General features: G+C 30.1%; 1 protein-coding gene across 7 annotated transcripts in view; it reads right to left on the reverse strand.

The window, feature by feature from the left end:
* LOC111642155 (protein timeless homolog) overlaps positions 1 to 21,010 on the reverse strand; it is a 127,067-nt gene that overhangs the window by 88,538 nt on the left and 17,519 nt on the right. For all 7 annotated transcript variants that reach the window (XM_023388432.1, XM_023388436.1, XM_023388433.1 and 4 more), the window contains 3 exons: positions 16,349 to 16,491; positions 1,643 to 1,757; positions 287 to 351 (listed from right to left, as the gene is read on the reverse strand). In XM_023388432.1, the coding sequence (XP_023244200.1) occupies positions 287 to 351; positions 1,643 to 1,757; positions 16,349 to 16,491 (323 nt within the window). The remainder of the gene's footprint in view (positions 1 to 286; positions 352 to 1,642; positions 1,758 to 16,348; positions 16,492 to 21,010) is intronic.

Raw genomic sequence — 21,010 nt, forward strand, 5'->3', positions numbered from 1 at the left:
TAATTATGATTAATCAAGAGAAAAGTAATTTGGCCAGATTTAAATAATTGTTTTCTATTTTGAATAATAAAACACACAGCAATGATAAAAGTCAAAAAAATTTATTCTGAAAAACATTTTTGAGATTTTATACTCATCTTCTGTAAATAAAAAAATAAAATCTTGAAATATATTTCAAGCTAAATTCTTTTGATGGCTATGTTTTATGATGGCAAGCTAAATTCTATGATTGTTATGTCATCTTATATTGTTTATTAAAGACTATTATACACAAAACTTTACTTACTGGTTGTCTCTTTGTTTTTCTAATGTAAAACGTTCTTGTCCTGTTGATGCAAGTTGCTGTGGTGTCTAAACAAAAATTTTAATTATAACTAAAAATGTAAAGTAGTTAAATATTAAGCTAAATGATAATCAATTATCTGAGTTTACTGAACTACTTCTATGCTACTACTGAAATAAATAATAAAAATTTGTCAGTTGAAATATCAAGAAAAACTATTACTTCATAAGTTTTAACAAATAATTAATTTAAAATAACTTGCATTGATAATTCAGAAATGACTAAAACAGAAATTAGTTTAGACAGTGCTTGAGCCTGCAATTCCAAAAATGTAAGTAGGCATGTTATCAGTTATGCTATTGAGGCATTCCAAATTTAAATGCTTAATTAACAGAACTAAATGATTATAATATACAGTTTTAAAGATGACTTTAAAAGTTAAACCTTGCTTTTAAATATTACTGCTGATAATAGTTGATCAGCAGTAGATAATAGTAACACTCTTTAATTACCATATTATACTACTATGCATATGTAGCTAGAACTATTTCTAAGACTAACAGCACAAAACCTTTCTCACTAATTTCTAGCCTTATTAACTGGAGTACAAACGTTTTTGGCCTTCTTAATAGGCCTTCCTCGGGTACACTGTGGAGCGTCGGTTAGAAGAAGTTTAAATGCTGCCAATGTTTACCCAGGTGTCGTCTTACCCGNGTGAGAAAGGTTTTGTGCTGTTAGTCTAATTACCATATTAATTTAGTCATAGCATAAAAATTAATATAATCATATTCTCTTATTACACATATACAAATGTATATATAAATTAATTTAGAATGATTGAATTCAATGTTTTCTTCAACAAACATTCCAAAAATATTTATTTAAATTTTAAATGTAAATAGCATTCTTTTGGAATGGTCTGTCTTCTTGAGTTCAATGTAAACAAACAAACAAAGCCTAAACAAGTAGACTAAAGTACTTAATATTTATTAATGTTTAATTTAATTATCATTTTATTATGCAATGTTGCTTTTGTGATTTAAGGATAGTGAAAATATGCTCAACTCATGGACAAGAATTTCAGTTTAAATTTCAATCAAGTATATTTATTTCTAGATTATTACTATATAAAATCAAATAATTTAATAGGCAATTATTAATCTCTACTTGATAACATTCCAAATTTTTAATATTTTATTTTAAAAATTAATGAACTTTCAAACTTTCAAATTCCTTATAATGAAAAATTTCTAATACCCTGAAAAATTCTACTAATGATTGTCTTGATATTACACTGATTCTATCAACTTACTAATAAGACTTATCTTTATATTTCAACTTTTATTATTTTAGAATCACCTGTTCTCGAAGTAACAAAGAAATTATTTCTAATACATGAAAACAAAATTGTTTATGTTCATCAGTTACAGCCAAATATATAATAAGATCATCCATTCCAGAAATATGAAATGACCTAAAACAAGAAAAAAATCATTTGTTTTATTTACAATACTAATACAAATTATATATATATATATATATATATGACCATTATCTTAAATCATTCATTACTCACCCTCCTCTGTTAAGAAGGACAACTTTGCTATTAATATCAATAGATTAATGTTATGTCCAAAATATAAAAATAACCTAAATTATTTAAAATATGTAAGATCCAATGTAACAATAATTCTGTCTATCTTTCTATNAGAAAATTTACATACTTAAGTAATAATAGTTCACGAAAATAATAATTTTCGTGAACTATTATTACTTAAGTATGTAAAAATTTATTACATTTCATGTTGTACAAGGGTTTTACGCAATTCTCGAACCGTGTTAGAGCGAATCCGAGTTATAGAAGTGCCGTGTTATACGGGGGTTACCTGTACATTTAAACAATAAACATAAATAAAATTTTGAAAACAAATCATAATATTTCCAAACAAAAAAATCATAAAGATAGGTAGTGTGGTAATTATAGTCATTATTATCATAAAAATTACTGATAGTAACAAAAATAAATTTACATTAACTATTAAATATGGAACCTGTTACCGGTATAATTTTGCGTGAAAAAATGAAAGGAAGATTTTTTTCACGCAAAATTACACCGGTAACAGGTTCCCTATTTAGTATTTCATCCCCAGTGTCAGAGTGAAATTTAATTTACTTTACATTAACTTTAATATTTTTAATAAAATAACAATAGACTAATCAAAAAACAACGTACAATGAACCTGTTTTTTGATTATTCTATCCCAGTGTAGTGCAGTGCCGATTTAATTAACAATAGACTAATTAACTTATCTCAGATAGTAGGCTGGACTGCCATTTTAGACTTTTTATAAGTTTTTTATATAAAAAGTCCTTTCCAACTTTACCTAGAAGTGTCAATACTTAAAGAGAGTGTCTGTTGAAGGTCATGTAGTGTGGGTAGCTGCGAGTCTGCATTTAACATTACACTATTATATTTAATTCAATTTGTTTATTTCTTGTTTTATTTACTCTAACTTTACTTGATTTTATTAATTTTTTTGTATAACTATAATTTTCCTGTAATTATAAATCTGAAAAAGCTTGAGCATAAACATGTTCTCACTTTCAAATGTATTCATTTTATGGTACTTGATAATTTTCACAGCTGATGAAATTCTTATAAAAGAATGTTTCCAGATTCAAGCATTCTTTCCTTGTAATTTTAAATTTGAAAAATTTTAAACAGTCATCTCTCTTTCAAATACATTCATTCTAACACACTTGATAATTTTCACAGCTGATGATGTTCTTATAAATGATTGTTTCCAGATTCAAGCATTTTTTCCCCTCATCTTTTAGAATGTGAGANCTATTTTGAATAATAAAACACACAGCAATGATAAAAGTCAAAAAAATTTATTCTGAAAAACATTTTTGAGATTTTATACTCATCTTCTGTAAATAAAAAAATAAAATCTTGAAATATATTTCAAGCTAAATTCTTTTGATGGCTATGTTTTATGATGGCAAGCTAAATTCTATGATTGTTATGTCATCTTATATTGTTTATTAAAGACTATTATACACAAAACTTTACTTACTGGTTGTCTCTTTGTTTTTCTAATGTAAAACGTTCTTGTCCTGTTGATGCAAGTTGCTGTGGTGTCTAAACAAAAATTTTAATTATAACTAAAAATGTAAAGTAGTTAAATATTAAGCTAAATGATAATCAATTATCTGAGTTTACTGAACTACTTCTATGCTACTACTGAAATAAATAATAAAAATTTGTCAGTTGAAATATCAAGAAAAACTATTACTTCATAAGTTTTAACAAATAATTAATTTAAAATAACTTGCATTGATAATTCAGAAATGACTAAAACAGAAATTAGTTTAGACAGTGCTTGAGCCTGCAATTCCAAAAATGTAAGTAGGCATGTTATCAGTTATGCTATTGAGGCATTCCAAATTTAAATGCTTAATTAACAGAACTAAATGATTATAATATACAGTTTTAAAGATGACTTTAAAAGTTAAACCTTGCTTTTAAATATTACTGCTGATAATAGTTGATCAGCAGTAGATAATAGTAACACTCTTTAATTACCATATTATACTACTATGCATATGTAGCTAGAACTATTTCTAAGACTAACAGCACAAAACCTTTCTCACTAATTTCTAGCCTTATTAACTGGAGTACAAACGTTTTTGGCCTTCTTAATAGGCCTTCCTCGGGTACACTGTGGAGCGTCGGTTAGNTAATAATAATATACCTAGATATTTATTTTTGTAACATGTACTATTTTTGAATATATAAATTTTGATGTGCTGCGGGGCCCCTTCAAGCATAGGGCCCAATTGGCACAAATCGCTCCAATCGCCTCAAATCCGGCTCTGTGTCTATCTAACACCTTACAGGGAAAAATTTTTTAATTGAAATAACGTGACTTCCAGTTTGCATTGGAAGTTCTTATACAATTAACTGGGGCCTCCTGCCCCTAAGCTTTCCATATCTGGTCTCGTCTTTCATCTAACTCCGTTCTCGAGATTAAGTGAAGACAGATAGACGAATGGATAGATGACAGTGGGATTTATAGGTCTACAATTTTTTGAAATTGCAGCCCAATAACTACATCATTGATCTGTGTTGCAATCTAATGACATGAGGTGATCTCAGTGCCACTAGCTTCTGAATTGGTAGTTCCATTGAGTTTCTTTAACACAAGAAGTATAAGAAGTTGACTATCTGTGGACAGCTCTTGCTGTGTAGCTTGTTCAGCAACCGAGTTATCAAACAACAACCAGGGCAAATATGGTGTTCAAAATTTTGTTTGTAAACCAAATTGTTCATACAGAGGCATTTGAAACCCAAAGTTTGATTGTAATCTCATTGGATTGGATGACAATCATTATGACACATTTATAATAATTTATAAGATCACAATCTGCAATAATTATTAAAAAAACACTTTAATGGATTAAAATAGCTTACCAAAACAGTTTATATGTTTCTAAGTATTAAATAATCATAATCAGAAACAAATTTGAAAATAAAACCCAGTTACTTAAGAAAAAAGCATAATCAGTTTTGTTTCTGTGGTTACACTAAAATAAATCAATGACATAATCATGACATAATAATACATACATTTAAAACCTTTAGAGAAGTTCATAATTAGTTTAACTTATTTATAATTTTTTTAGAAATTAACCATTCCCATGTTGAAAGAAGATAGTCTGAATTTCTGTACTTGCTTTAAAGTTCTTCCAATATCAAAACAAATTCAGCAGTTTAATGGCTATCCTAAGATCAAGGCAATTTGGATGTTATTTCATAAAAATGTCTGTTTTCTTCAAGATAGCTATAAAGAATAAGATAAAGATAAAGCTCAAATGCATAGAAAGCCTATGCATTTGAGCTGTTATCTTTATTAGTCTGAATGTCTCTAATTTACTCTACAAATTATATTTCTCTATGTAATTCCAACATATTCCATATCTATACCAACTAGTGACTGCAAATTTGCCAGGTATTACATTACCGGTAATTCAGTAATTATATTTGGGATTACCAGTTTATCAGTAATTTACCGGTAAATTCGTATTAACAAATTATTTAAAACGAAACTGAATTACTGACAGAATTATTGGACAACCATTTATTTTCAAGTTTTCTATCAATTTAGACCAGGGCTTCTTAAACTATGGGTCGCTATCCCATTTGGGGTTGCTTAGCAAAATCTTGGGGTCATGAGATTTTAATGCAAAATATTGAAAATAATTTGTGAGAGTTTAAAAATGACACACTTTGTGTCATAGGTTTCGTGAGTTGCGCTTTGTGTCACTTCTGGTGCAGAGAGACAACGATTCAGCAACACTGTAGTGTAAACTAGTGTAGTATTGTCGCTTTTCAGTGTATTCAGTTGTCTCTTTTCCATTGTAACACAAGTGTGAACTGTGGTAGTACACCATTATTGTTTTTGCAAATTTGTGTATATCTTTATTTTATATTTTCTGAGTCACAAAAAAATCACAATCATAAATGGGGTTGTGAATAAAAAAGTTTAAGAAGCCCTGGTTTAGACAAACAACATTCTTGTAATAGCAATTATTATGACATAACAGACATTGAAATAATTCTGATAATTAATTATGTTTTTCTTTATTTTGAAAGTAGGCTCTTAAAAAAACAATACATTTAGGCTCTTTTCATCTAATCTAGATCTAATTTTTGTACAAATGGCAGCTGCACTAGAAAAAGCTCTCTTGGAATCAATACTAGTTGGACGTACTGTCATTAGAGCATTGACAACCTTTTTAAGATATGCTCCTTGTATTTTTTGCTCTAAGAAATAATTCATTTCTTTCTTAACTATATCTTTTAAACTTACCACTTACCACACTTTTGGTAAGAAACTGCCCTCATATATTCCAATTTCTTAGTTTCAATTCTTGAAACATAAATTAAAAGTTCTAACAATTAGAAAATGTAAGATTGCTTCTTCTAAGAAAAGAGTCACAAAAGTTAATTGGAATATGTACTTGATAATTTTCACAGCTGATGAAATTCTTATAAAAGAATAAAAATATTTCTGAATAAAATTTAATTTCGTTTCCAGAATTAAACATTTTTTCTCATCTTTTATTAAAATAATATTTCATAATGAAGTTTTTGTGTAGACTAAACTAATATAATGAATGAAACAATAATACATAAATTGTTTCTATTACTTTACTATTTTGTCAAAATAAAACTGCATTTGTAAAAATGAAAATATACAAAATTCTAGAGTAATATTTAATTTTAATTCAATTAACTTATGCTTAAAATAATAACTCTAAATATATGAAATTACCAAAATATATTTCTTATATGCCAAAGAGTCATGCATTACCCTTCTATCTGATAATTATATAAATTGGCAAATTATTATATTTTAATAAAAAAATGTTAATCTCCTATTCTTAAATTTATTTTTTATTCAATTTACATGTCAAATATTCATTATTTGTAGATGATTTTTCATTTTTATTTTTTGGAATATTTTTATGACAATTAATTTTATTTCTAAATGTGTAATAATGAAAATAATAAAATGATGATACAGTCAAACCACAGTTTTCGAACTTAATTCATTCCTAAAAGTTGTTTGAAAACCAATTTATTCTCAAACCGAAACAAATTTTCCCATAAGAAATAATGTAATATGGATTAATCCATTCCTGACCTCCAAATTAAAGTCCTTTTTTATACAGTAGAGCATCGATTATCCAAATCAATTGGACTGGGGTTGTTCGAAAAATCAATTTTTCGGATAACCGATTATGTACAAAAAAATATATTAACCTATCCCATGTTGAAATTCATTCAAATCCTGGCACATCCTTAAGTACTCTCTCATGGTCACACCAGTGCTGCCAACTAAAACATGTACACCAACAAAAATAACATTGGAGTAGCCCAAGGCATAGCCAAAGATTGCAGCACCACAGCACTAGTGAAAATTTAATTTTTCCAACTAGAAAGTTTTCAATTAATTGATGTTTCAGTTGATCAATATTTGGATAATCAATTTTTGTTTATTTTACCCTTAAATACTCACACAATAAATTTCAGCTCATTTTGGTCACTAGAACCCGTGCTGACTTGCATCGAATCATGTCCATACATGTTGCGCTAGAGAAGCGGCATGTATTTGCTTTGTTCGCCATTCTAACACAACTTGTCGGGCTATTAACATGTATAGTTTTATTTTTCGAAGATGTCAGTGGAATTATGAAGCGCTAAAAAACATATTTTCTTAGTCAGAGAGATAAACCACCAAATCATGGGTGCAAAATTACTGTCAAATCGGCTAGTACTCACAGTTTTGTTTTTAACAATCACAAAGTTAAATTAACTGTGAGTGAAAGTGCAAATCTTGTAATACACGAGTGTATTATATTTTAGGAAAAAGCTAGAATACCTACAAAATCTATACTTAACTGTGTCAAGAAATTGGTGGATCTTTATCACATATGGAAAGAGTTGCAAAAAAACAGTAAGAAAACTCAAGATGTTTATAAGTGCCACAAGAAAACTTTCCAAACAATATTAGATAACTTATTTGATATCGTGCATGCCAATGCCTTCGAATGTATGATAATAGAGGAAGAAAAAAATTCTTACAGAAACAGAGATAACCAGGGCATCCAGGCTGCTTGGCGGGTGTATTTAAAAAATTGGCTGAAAAAGAAAGGGCAAGGCAAAGAAAAATAGAAGTAGAGAAAAAAAGGCTCAAAAATATTTCTATGAAGGCTGCATCAATTTCTTCAATATTGCACAATTTATCACCACGCCAGGAACTATACGACAGTTCTCATATCTCTGACAATAGTCTGGATGAGCTTTTTTTTTCAGGAATTGAATACTGTGTCGTCTGAAGTTCCCTAGTACTCCTAAAAAGAGTCTGAAGTACTCCTAAAAAGAGGAAGAAAGGATTTCATTACACCTAAACTAATTGCAGCTTTAGACAGATGCCAGTTGAGCATTAGAGAGTCCATTTATATTCTTCATGCTATAATGGAAGCACTAGGGCTTCGTATTGATGAATTTTCAATGAACAAATCTTCACTTCAATGGATATGGACACAAGTGAGGAAGAACAGAGCATAATCCTATTTTCAGGTTGATGTGCCAGAAGTAGTCACCATTCATTGGGATGGCAAATTGTTACCTGGCTTGAATGTTAGAAGTTCTAAAGAACGCCTACTGATTCTTATTTCATTTGGAGAGAGGGAACAACTGCTTGCTGTAACAATACTGGACAGACCATTCTTCTGGTAAACACCAAGCCAAAGCAGTTTCAAATGTGCTCTATGATTGGAATTTAAATGACAAGGTACAAATAATGTGTTGTGACACAACAGCATCCAATACGGGTCGCTTAAATGGAGCTTGTGTGCTATTAGAACAAAAGCTAGAAAGAGAACTGTTACTCTTCACGTGTTGCCATCATATATATGAGCTAGTTTTAAGAAGTGTGTTTGAAACAAAAATCCCCCAAGTTATTAACAGCTCCAATATTCCGATATTCAAAAAATTTAAAGACTCTTGGAAAGACTCTTGCATTGATTCTATGAACATACAAATGTGCATTGATTTTGTATAACATTTCAATGATGTAGAAATTGATCAATTATTATCTTTTTATGTGAGAGAACTTCAAAAATCTATTGTGAGAGATGATTATCATGAATTAGTCAAGTTATCTATAATATTTTTGGGGGGAGATAAAGAAAATAAAACGAAAATCAAGCCTCTAGGTGCAATGCATCAAACAAGGCTAGAGCTATTTACTCCTTGAAAGTATGTTTGCTGCAGTCGAAGGATAAACAAGCATTACAAGACGTTTGTTTATTTATTGTAAAAGTTTACGTAAAACCCTGGCTTGGATAAGATTTGGCAGTACAGGCACCATATCAAGATTTGTGCTTTTTAAAAACATTAAAAGAACACAAAAAAGTTCACAAATTAATTTCCCAGGCAGCTTTGACCAAGTTTTGTCAACACTTGTGGTACTTATTCGAGGAAATAGCCATATTATCACTATTCAATTGTGAGGACCCAAACGGGGTCCGAAAGCAGGCCATTAACGACTTTTTAAATGAGTCAAGTTTCGTAGTGCAAAAGAGCGAACTTAAAGATCAGATTTAAACAATGAACCTTTTGTCTTGTTAAAAGATTTTAAACAATAGATAGAGTAAAGTCGAGGAAAATGAGGTTGGAGAGGAGTCGTGTTCTGACGCGATGTTGACCTCTCCCACGCCCTTCCTGGAGTTTCAAATTGTCACCATGTGACGAGGAGAGACCAATGGAGAGGCGACTGCGGTGGAAAAATTGATAAAACTGCATTTTTGGGAACTTTATGGAGTCTTGGGTTTTGGTGTGTAGTGCTCACCTGTCGGGATTTGGGGCTCCCGACCGAGACACGACGAAGGCTCTTTCGACGACCTAGGAACTGGTTTCGCCAACCCGTCCACTCTAGGATCGCCGAGATGCGACTTGTCAACCGAGGACATCACTACAAGTGTTGGTGCGTGCCCCGGAGCCCTCGTTCTCTGCATCCACAGTGCCGAAAGCTCCCCAGTGATCAATCGAACATTCGAACTATCCGATTTTAGGAACTGTGACAGAAACCCATTGTGGGATAAGCTCTTGCCCGCATTAGATTGTAAGAACGATTTATGTATATTATTAAACGGTTTTATATGGTAAACCTGTCTCGGTGAGTCATTCCGCGCCCACACAACAGAATTAACCGCTCGGCTGTCGAAAACACCTCACCCCTAATCGGCTGGCCTCACAAATGATTTAGTCAATGAAACAACCAAGATGAAAATAGTAGCTAACTTGGAAGGGGAAAGTATATCCGATTTCGGGAAAAGGTTTATTACATCAAAAGAAGAAATAGCCAGCTCTTTGTATGGTATGTAGAACTACATGTTTTGTTTATACTTTAATTATATCTTATTTAAACTATACCTACTTTTTCTTTCAGGAAAAACCTTGGATTGTTTTATGTCTAGGAAGAGCAAAAATCTGTTTACTAGGTTAAAAACTGAAAGCAGTTTCTTTCAGGAAAGCATTTCTTCATGGGAAGAAAATGCTTCTTTTGTGCAAGCTAAAAGAAAAGTTCTTTCTCTCAAGGCTGTGAATGATACAGCTGAAAGAGCTGTTAAATTAGTGCAAGATTTTTATGGGTTAATTACTGCAGATGAAGAACAGAAGCAATTTCTTTTATGCTGTGTGCAAGAACACAGAAAACTGTATCCAGACTGTAAAAAGGAGACATTGAAAAGAAAATATCCACAATAATTTATATTCATACAAATTTTAAATATTATTCTTTGTCTGATTTCCTTATTTACCCAATTATTTAATATTACAATAATCTAGTCATGTATATATGTATGTATATATGTATTACAATGATGTAGTCAAGAGATAGCTAAAAATGACTTTATAAAAACTTTGAGGCTTGTCAGCATGGGTTATCGTCGTCGTAGGGGATCAATATTTCATATGTAAGTCTTAGCAATTTGAAAAGAATTAAAGGGTATGTGTTTAAAAATTCAAAAAAAATTTTTTTTCCATATAAGAGACACCCTAATATATATATATATATACTGTATATATATTAAAAGCAAAATGTTCTGTTGCCACCAACCAAAACTTTCACTAACTCTTTCTTTACAAATTACAAAGTGCTATAAATGAAGACTCAACTCTGACTGCCTGGATGAAATATAACCAAATCAATCAAGAGAGATAATAAGTACTTTATTCACAATTTGCAAAATATTATGTTTCAATTGCTTTGATTTAAATTTTCATTTAAATTTAAATTATTAATTAATTTTATTTTTAATTTTAGTTTCAGTTTTGGTGTAAAGGCCAAAGTTTTAATTATTATTTTTAGTTTTAATTAACTTGCTATCTAGTATTAATAAATATTAATATTATAATATATTTTTGTTATTTAATTTCAATTAAGCACCTTTAAACACAAATTCATGGATGCCATTTATATTATGCAAATGTCAATTAACATGGTTTTTATTAATTAATTTGATTTAAATTCAATTGCAACATGTACCAAAAATCAGTAGTAGTATCTTACTTGAATGCACATTGAAATATAATTTAAACAAGCAATTATTTATTATGACATTGTCACAAGCCAGGCTGCAATTTTTAATTATATTTTTAACTTATTTAATTTATAATATAATTTAAAATATATGCTCTCCAACTCAAATTAGTGTCTTGTCCCTGTACATCATACATCATACTTTTTCTTTAACAATAGAGTCGCGTTGGTCATCTATACAGCACCAGATTCAATAGGTGCAAGGCCCAATTGAATTTTTTTGCGTGGCCCCTCAAACTTTAAATAACAAAATTAATTAACAGTTAATTTACATATTGAAATATGTTGTTATATTTTTAATAATAATATACCTAGATATTTATTTTTGTAACATGTACTATTTTTGAATATATAAATTTTGATGTGCTGCGGGGCCCCTTCAAGCATAGGGCCCAATTGGCACAAATCGCTCCAATCGCCTCAAATCCGGCTCTGTGTCTATCTAACACCTTACAGGGAAAAATTTTTTAATTGAAATAACGTGACTTCCAGTTTGCATTGGAAGTTCTTATACAATTAACTGGGGCCTCCTGCCCCTAAGCTTTCCATATCTGGTCTCGTCTTTCATCTAACTCCGTTCTCGAGATTAAGTGAAGACAGATAGACGAATGGATAGATGACAGTGGGATTTATAGGTCTACAATTTTTTGAAATTGCAGCCCAATAACTACATCATTGATCTGTGTTGCAATCTAATGACATGAGGTGATCTCAGTGCCACTAGCTTCTGAATTGGTAGTTCCATTGAGTTTCTTTAACACAAGAAGTATAAGAAGTTGACTATCTGTGGACAGCTCTTGCTGTGTAGCTTGTTCAGCAACCGAGTTATCAAACAACAACCAGGGCAAATATGGTGTTCAAAATTTTGTTTGTAAACCAAATTGTTCATACAGAGGCATTTGAAACCCAAAGTTTGATTGTAATCTCATTGGATTGGATGACAATCATTATGACACATTTATAATAATTTATAAGATCACAATCTGCAATAATTATTAAAAAAACACTTTAATGGATTAAAATAGCTTACCAAAACAGTTTATATGTTTCTAAGTATTAAATAATCATAATCAGAAACAAATTTGAAAATAAAACCCAGTTACTTAAGAAAAAAGCATAATCAGTTTTGTTTCTGTGGTTACACTAAAATAAATCAATGACATAATCATGACATAATAATACATACATTTAAAACCTTTAGAGAAGTTCATAATTAGTTTAACTTATTTATAATTTTTTTAGAAATTAACCATTCCCATGTTGAAAGAAGATAGTCTGAATTTCTGTACTTGCTTTAAAGTTCTTCCAATATCAAAACAAATTCAGCAGTTTAATGGCTATCCTAAGATCAAGGCAATTTGGATGTTATTTCATAAAAATGTCTGTTTTCTTCAAGATAGCTATAAAGAATAAGATAAAGATAAAGCTCAAATGCATAGAAAGCCTATGCATTTGAGCTGTTATCTTTATTAGTCTGAATGTCTCTAATTTACTCTACAAATTATATTTCTCTATGTAATTCCAACATATTCCATATCTATACCAACTAGTGACTGCAAATTTGCCAGGTATTACATTACCGGTAATTCAGTAATTATATTTGGGATTACCAGTTTATCAGTAATTTACCGGTAAATTCGTATTAACAAATTATTTAAAACGAAACTGAATTACTGACAGAATTATTGGACAACCATTTATTTTCAAGTTTTCTATCAATTTAGACCAGGGCTTCTTAAACTATGGGTCGCTATCCCATTTGGGGTTGCTTAGCAAAATCTTGGGGTCATGAGATTTTAATGCAAAATATTGAAAATAATTTGTGAGAGTTTAAAAATGACACACTTTGTGTCATAGGTTTCGTGAGTTGCGCTTTGTGTCACTTCTGGTGCAGAGAGACAACGATTCAGCAACACTGTAGTGTAAACTAGTGTAGTATTGTCGCTTTTCAGTGTATTCAGTTGTCTCTTTTCCATTGTAACACAAGTGTGAACTGTGGTAGTACACCATTATTGTTTTTGCAAATTTGTGTATATCTTTATTTTATATTTTCTGAGTCACAAAAAAATCACAATCATAAATGGGGTTGTGAATAAAAAAGTTTAAGAAGCCCTGGTTTAGACAAACAACATTCTTGTAATAGCAATTATTATGACATAACAGACATTGAAATAATTCTGATAATTAATTATGTTTTTCTTTATTTTGAAAGTAGGCTCTTAAAAAAACAATACATTTAGGCTCTTTTCATCTAATCTAGATCTAATTTTTGTACAAATGGCAGCTGCACTAGAAAAAGCTCTCTTGGAATCAATACTAGTTGGACGTACTGTCATTAGAGCATTGACAACCTTTTTAAGATATGCTCCTTGTATTTTTTGCTCTAAGAAATAATTCATTTCTTTCTTAACTATATCTTTTAAACTTACCACTTACCACACTTTTGGTAAGAAACTGCCCTCATATATTCCAATTTCTTAGTTTCAATTCTTGAAACATAAATTAAAAGTTCTAACAATTAGAAAATGTAAGATTGCTTCTTCTAAGAAAAGAGTCACAAAAGTTAATTGGAATATATGAGGGCATTTTCTTTTTCAACCTCTACTTATATTACTGTTATGAGTGTCTATGCTCATTTTATGTTTAATGAATAAGTCCAATTTCTCTTTCATTGTTAAATTTGACTTTTCTATTGTGCACTTTGTTCTCACATCAATGTGAGAAGTTGATGTGGTAAGCAATGAACACCTCTCACTAAAATCTGAGTCTGAACTAATTTCAGTGACATCCAAAAGTCATGATTCGTTTTCATTTTCTGATAAGCACTCGATTATTTCTACAATCCTATTCAAAATTATATTTTTGTTAACATTACTGGATATTTTGTGTGACTTATATTTGTTCAATTTTTCTGAGTTATTTTCCTGTATTATACTCCAAAAATGGGTCTTGATTTTGGAGTACAATACAAGGAATCAAGTTATAAAAAAACTAAAAAATTCCTTTTAATAACCTTAAATTACAAATGGAATGACCCATCACCACCTGCACTGTTTTCTCACTATGATATTTGGGAGACAAAAAAAAATCTGTTTCCACAGGTATTTCCCATGGGAATTTTTGGAAAATAAATATTGAATTAATTAAGAGGTTTTTAAACTGAAATACCAGTAAATTTACTTGAGTATAATTTTCCTAATTTACCGATATACTAGTAAACTGGTTACTGATAATGCAATCACTAATACCAACCCTTTTACATTTGTTAAGGATCTCATGTATTCCATTTCTTTTTAGTGAATTGGTATAATTCTTATTGTTGCATAATGCTTCAAAAATGGCAGAGTTTCTTTTATATATAAAAGACAAACATTAATTTTTTATTCTCTTATTTTGTTCTAAAATTTATGACTGTCTTATGTATAATCAAGTAGATAAAAAAGACAACAGAATAGTTAAAAGTGAACCATCTGATGTTGATTTTCTTACTAAATTAGCCTCATCAGGAATGATTTTTTTCTGACTACATTCCAAACATTGTGATCAAAACCATGGTTTTGATCACAATGTTTGGAATGTAGTCAGAAATGTCTTCAAAACTGCATATAAGTTTAGTTCTTAGTTTCAATTCTTGAAACATAAATTAAAAGTTCTAACAATTAGAAAATGTAACATTGCTTCTTCTAAAAAAAGAGTCACAAAAGTTAATTGGAATATATGAGGGCAGTTTCTTTTTCAACCTCCAATGGTCCATAAAACAGACATAACAAGTGTAAATAACAAAATGAATTTATTACCAAAAGTTAGGTACAAACATGGTTACTTTTTGGCATAATCACCATGAAGATTGAGGCATTTATCACATCTATGGATGAGTTTTGAAATCCCTTCATAGAATGTTGCTGCCAGTGACCTGAGATGGCCTTAACAATGTTGTTTTGAAGATTGTCATTAGTCTCAAACCTCTGCCCTCCTAGCCATGTTTTCTGTTCAGGAAAGAGGTGGAAGACTCTCAGTGCTAAATTGGGGCTAAATGTTAGGTTGTATATTGGGGTTATACATAGGCCTTTAAACACCTAATGTATAACCCCAATTTAGTAAAGACTTCTACACAGCTTTGAACTTTTTAATGTGTGAAGACTTCAATCTCTTTCCTGAAATGAAAATGTGGCTAGGAGGGCAGAGGTTTGAGACTAATGACAATCTTCAAAACAACATCATTAAGACCATCTCGGGTCACTGGCGGCAACATTCTATGAAGAGGGGATTTCAAAGCTTGTCCACAGGTGTGAGAAATGCCTCAATCTTCACGGTGATTATGTCAAAAAGTAGCCATGTTTGTACCTAACTTTTGGTAATAAATTCATTTTGTTATTTACACTTGTCTTTGTTTTATGGATTATCGGAGGTTGAAAAAGAAACTGTCTACACACAATGGAAAAAAATCCTTCCTGTATATAGCTGTTTAATAATGTACAGCAGTGTTTCCCAACCTTTTTTGAGCTATGCCCCACCTAAGCCTTTCTAAAATTCTTATGCCCCCTCTAATATATACAGCAGCTATATGATTAACTTAATCTCTGGACGAGTCCATTTTTGAATTACCCCCCTGTGGGGCATGGGCCCTATGTTGGGAAACACTGATGTACAGTATTTGGAAAAATAAAATAAAAACATTTGTTTTATTTTTCTAAATACTGTACATCAGTGTTTCCCAACATGTTTCCCATGGTTTTATTTTGTATTTATTATTATATATTTGCTTGCAATAACATGCTAAGTCAAACAGCATTCAAAAACCATTTATGTATATAATTAATTAATATCTTAAAGCAAAGTAAAGATATTAATTCATTTTGTTAACAATTAATAACAAAAATAAACATACCAAACTATTTGATCATGAATACTAACATCATCATCTGTTCTCTTTTCACTGACTGAATCTGAAGGAATGTGTAATATGTTCCGAATTAAAATAAGTATTCTTTCAATCATAATTCTGTCATCTTCTTGACAATGTTCCCAATCCTATTTATTAAAGTATTTAAAACATATTAAAAATTTTAAATATGTTAAATATATAAAGTATTTTAAAAATATTTGAAGATGGTAATAAATATCTTCAAATTTCAAATATTTTATGATAAAATTCATTATTTAGATAAATAAGTCTAAAAACTTATTTTTATACACTCATTGCCAGAAACATTAGCACACAAAAGAGTTGTCATATCACTACAAAACTTGGCATGCAGATAAATTTCAAGCAGACATGGAAATGATTAGAGTTATAGAATAATGGCTCATTGCATAATGCCAGCAGAGGATGTCCCCCTTAGCCTATAAAAAAAGCATACAAAGGCATCTTATCTGCAGTTTACCTGTTTCAGAGGGATGTTGTATCACTAGAGATGCTTTTACTTCACAATCAAAGACCATATAAACAACTAAATAAGCTTGAGAAAGGAAAGATCATCAAGTTGAGAGAAGCCAAATGGTCATCTTGCCAAATAGCATGCCACCTAGGCCATTTTGACAACACTGAGAGATGTTGGGACCAGTGGACAAGAGAGCTCACACACACAGTGCACAGCATGACCTCAGCAGACTCAGAGAGAGGATTGCCTGGTCCTCCAACAAACACACACAGAGCTGATCATATTGTTGTCTGCCATACAGACACAGGCGGTACCATTATTATAGGCACCTGTGTCTGTCCATACCATTTTGAAGTGCCTGGATGAGAAACATTTGGTATCACAGCAACCATTACATGTGTTGCCATTGACAGCCACCCACCATTGTTTCTGTTTGAAGCAGCGTCACTCCCAATGGGACTGGACTGCAATGGAATGGAACCAGATCGTCTGCAAATCCAGATTCAGTTTGGGCACTGATGACAGCAGTGTTTGTGTCTGGAAGACCCATGGTAAATGTCTCAACCCTGCCTACACTTTGGAGCAAGCACAATGCCCTTGCAGCTGGATGTGATGTCTAGGGTTCCATCAGATATGACAGCCAGTCCTCTAATAGTGATCCAAGAAACCATGACAGCCCAACAGTATGTTAGTGATATCCTGCAGCCACATGTGTTGCATCTCATGGCAGGGCTCCCAACAGCCATTTTCCAACAGGAAACTGCTCAACTCCACACAGCAAGGGTGAGGACTGCCTCTGCCACATAGTCACACTTCCCTGGCCAGACAGATCCCTTCATTTGTTACCAATCAAACATGTCTGGAATCACCTGGGATGCCAAGTCGAACAGCCTAGAAGTTGCTGAACTAGAAGACTGCTTGCAGCAACTGTGGACTGAAATGCCACAAGACACCATACAGCACCTATGTGCCTCCGTACCTGTCCATATTATATCATGTAATCACACTAGAGATGGTAAAACAGGGTACTAGAACCTCTTTTCATTTGTAGTTTTTCCTGTAACAAATGATCCTTTTGCTTTCATTTTGTAATCACCGTTACACATATGTACAATTTTCTTCAATTCTCACAACTCCTTGGTGTACTAATTTTTATGACAATAAATGTATTACAAACATAAATATAAAAAATTACTCAATATAAAATATATTTAACAAAAATAATTTATTTATAATTTATAAAAAATAATTAAAAATTAATTTAAACATTTAAACTTAATTATTATCTAATACTAAACATATAAGAAATATTTAAATTTCCAAAATATGTTAAATAAAGATTGTAAGAAAATAAAGTAAAAGTATAGCTATTTTAAGGCAACCAAAATTTTTTAATATATAAGAATCATTTTCAAACTATCATCCAGTTTAGCTACAGCTCATAAAGTTTTGGAATCAAATGTCAGTTGTATGAAGTTCCAAGTATATATGAAATTTAAAAATTATATAGGAAATTTCATATACATCATATAATTTTTAAATCTATATATATGTTCTGATCTCGTATATATATAAACAGCTATATATATATATATATATATATATGTGNTTAAAGGGTATGTGTTTAAAAATTCAAAAAAAATTTTTTTTCCATATAAGAGACACCCTAATATATATATATATATACTGTATATATATTAAAAGCAAAATGTTCTGTTGCCACCAACCAAAACTTTCACTAACTCTTTCTTTACAAATTACAAAGTGCTATAAATGAAGACTCAACTCTGACTGCCTGGATGAAATATAACCAAATCAATCAAGAGAGATAATAAGTACTTTATTCACAATTTGCAAAATATTATGTTTCAATTGCTTTGATTTAAATTTTCATTTAAATTTAAATTATTAATTAATTTTATTTTTAATTTTAGTTTCAGTTTTGGTGTAAAGGCCAAAGTTTTAATTATTATTTTTAGTTTTAATTAACTTGCTATCTAGTATTAATAAATATTAATATTATAATATATTTTTGTTATTTAATTTCAATTAAGCACCTTTAAACACAAATTCATGGATGCCATTTATATTATGCAAATGTCAATTAACATGGTTTTTATTAATTAATTTGATTTAAATTCAATTGCAACGCATATTGAAAAACAGAAGTAGTAATAACATTGATGGTTCATGTCACGACATCTAATGATGCAAGATGATCTCTGCGCCACTAACTTCTAAATTAGTAGTCCTGTCATTGATTGGTCAGATTGTCAACTTTCTTTAACATAGGAAGTGTATGAAGTTGACCATCAGTGGCTGGCTCTGTCAAATAGCTTGTTCAAAAATCGAGTTATCATATGGCAACCAGAGCAAATATGGCATCCAAAATTTTGTTTGTAAACAAGGGTGTTTGTAACCTGAGGTTTGACTTTATTGATAAAAAAAAAAATAATAAAAATAATTTTTCTGTTTTTGGCAGTCTTGCAGGTGTCTACATTTTTCAGTCAGCGAAAAATCTCTGATGTCATCCATTATATAGTTTTCATTTAATTTAAAAATTATATAAATATTTAAATCATTTTCGTCAAATTTCACAAAATAATTTGTTTTATAATTATACATAAATTTTTTTAACTTTTATTAAACGAGCAATTATTTATTGTGACAGTGTCATAATCTGGGTTGCAATTTTAATCATATTGTTAATTTATTTAATTTAAAATATGCTCTCCACCTTCAAAGTAGCAGTGTCTTGCCCCTTTTTCCTGTTAGAATAGTCATGCTGGTCATCTATCTAACTCCTTTCAGGGGAAAATTTTTGAATTGAAATAACATGACTTCTGGTTTGCATTGGAAATTTGTATATAGTTAATTGAGGCCTCCTGCCCCTTAGCTTTCCATATATGTTCTGGATTTCATCTATCTAACTCCATTCTCGAGATTAAGAGAGGACAGACAGATGGACAATGGTGGGAATTTATAGGTCTACAATTTTTTAAACTTGCAGCCCAATGACAGAATACTTCTAAATGTATGAAAAAATAGAAAAACACTTTCTGATATGTATTACTATGTTTGTGAAAATTTCATAAAAATTTCAGCCAAAGTTGTGAAAACTAAAAAAAAATAATAATAATAAATAAATAAATAAATTATAAATTATCCAAATTAAACTTGTTTCTGAAGAGGTACATTAAGACAAAATATAATATAATGGTGTCCTCATTACGAAATTTGGCAATGTTTTATTGTAGTTTTCTTCCTTTGTTTATTTGTTAGAGTTGAAATGATATGTAGTAATATTGTGACATTAATTGCTTGTATAACAATAAAGCTTAAAATTTAAATAATTTTTATTGAGTTATACATAAAATTATTATTTTTTAATTTTTTATATCTAAATACATAGAATTTCTTTAAGATAGTTTATATCTGGAATGAGCTAAAAACATTGGTTGTTTCGTTAGACTTATTTCAAAGGTTCCATAATGTCATAATATATCTTAGAGTAAGTGTCTTAGGAGGATATATTTTCTTTTATTACAGTATTTTTATTTGGTTAAATAAGAAAATCAAGATACTTAAAATTTTTATTTTTTAAAAATAATTTTAAATAGAAATAGTTTACTTATAATGCTGTTAAAAATGCTGTTAGATTGAAATTTCAGTTTTTAATTTCTAAAATCAAGCAATTAAAGTTTATTATTTTCTAATAGAATACTTCAGAAATATTATCAATGTCAGCGTAATACAGAAAACCGTAATGCTGCTAGAACTACAATTAGATTACTTGAAAGTATGGTTAGACTTGCACAAGGTAATTATTAAGTAGTGTTTAGTTTGATATTTGTAAATTAGTTATTTTACAAAAATAAATATGCTTTCATTCTCAAACTTATGGTAACTTTTAAATAGATTAGACTTTTGATTTAATGAACTTCAGATTTAATGGATAAAAATTTTCTATCATATAAGAAAAATTTGGTTTGAGGACAAAGGGTTTTGCACAAAGGTTTGATTAATAGGTCAATCAGTATAAATTACTCAACATACATTATAGTGTTATTTTACTCATATTTACACATTATAATATCATTTTAACACATTTTCCACATTTTAAGTCTGTTATTAATATATGTTTACTCGGACTTTGACGTCGACGCTCA

Source organism: Centruroides sculpturatus, unplaced genomic scaffold (assembly GCF_000671375.1).
Source record: "Centruroides sculpturatus isolate CEXI.00-Female unplaced genomic scaffold, Cexi_2.0 scaffold1525, whole genome shotgun sequence".
NCBI classification, from domain to species: Eukaryota; Metazoa; Arthropoda; class Arachnida; order Scorpiones; family Buthidae; genus Centruroides; species Centruroides sculpturatus.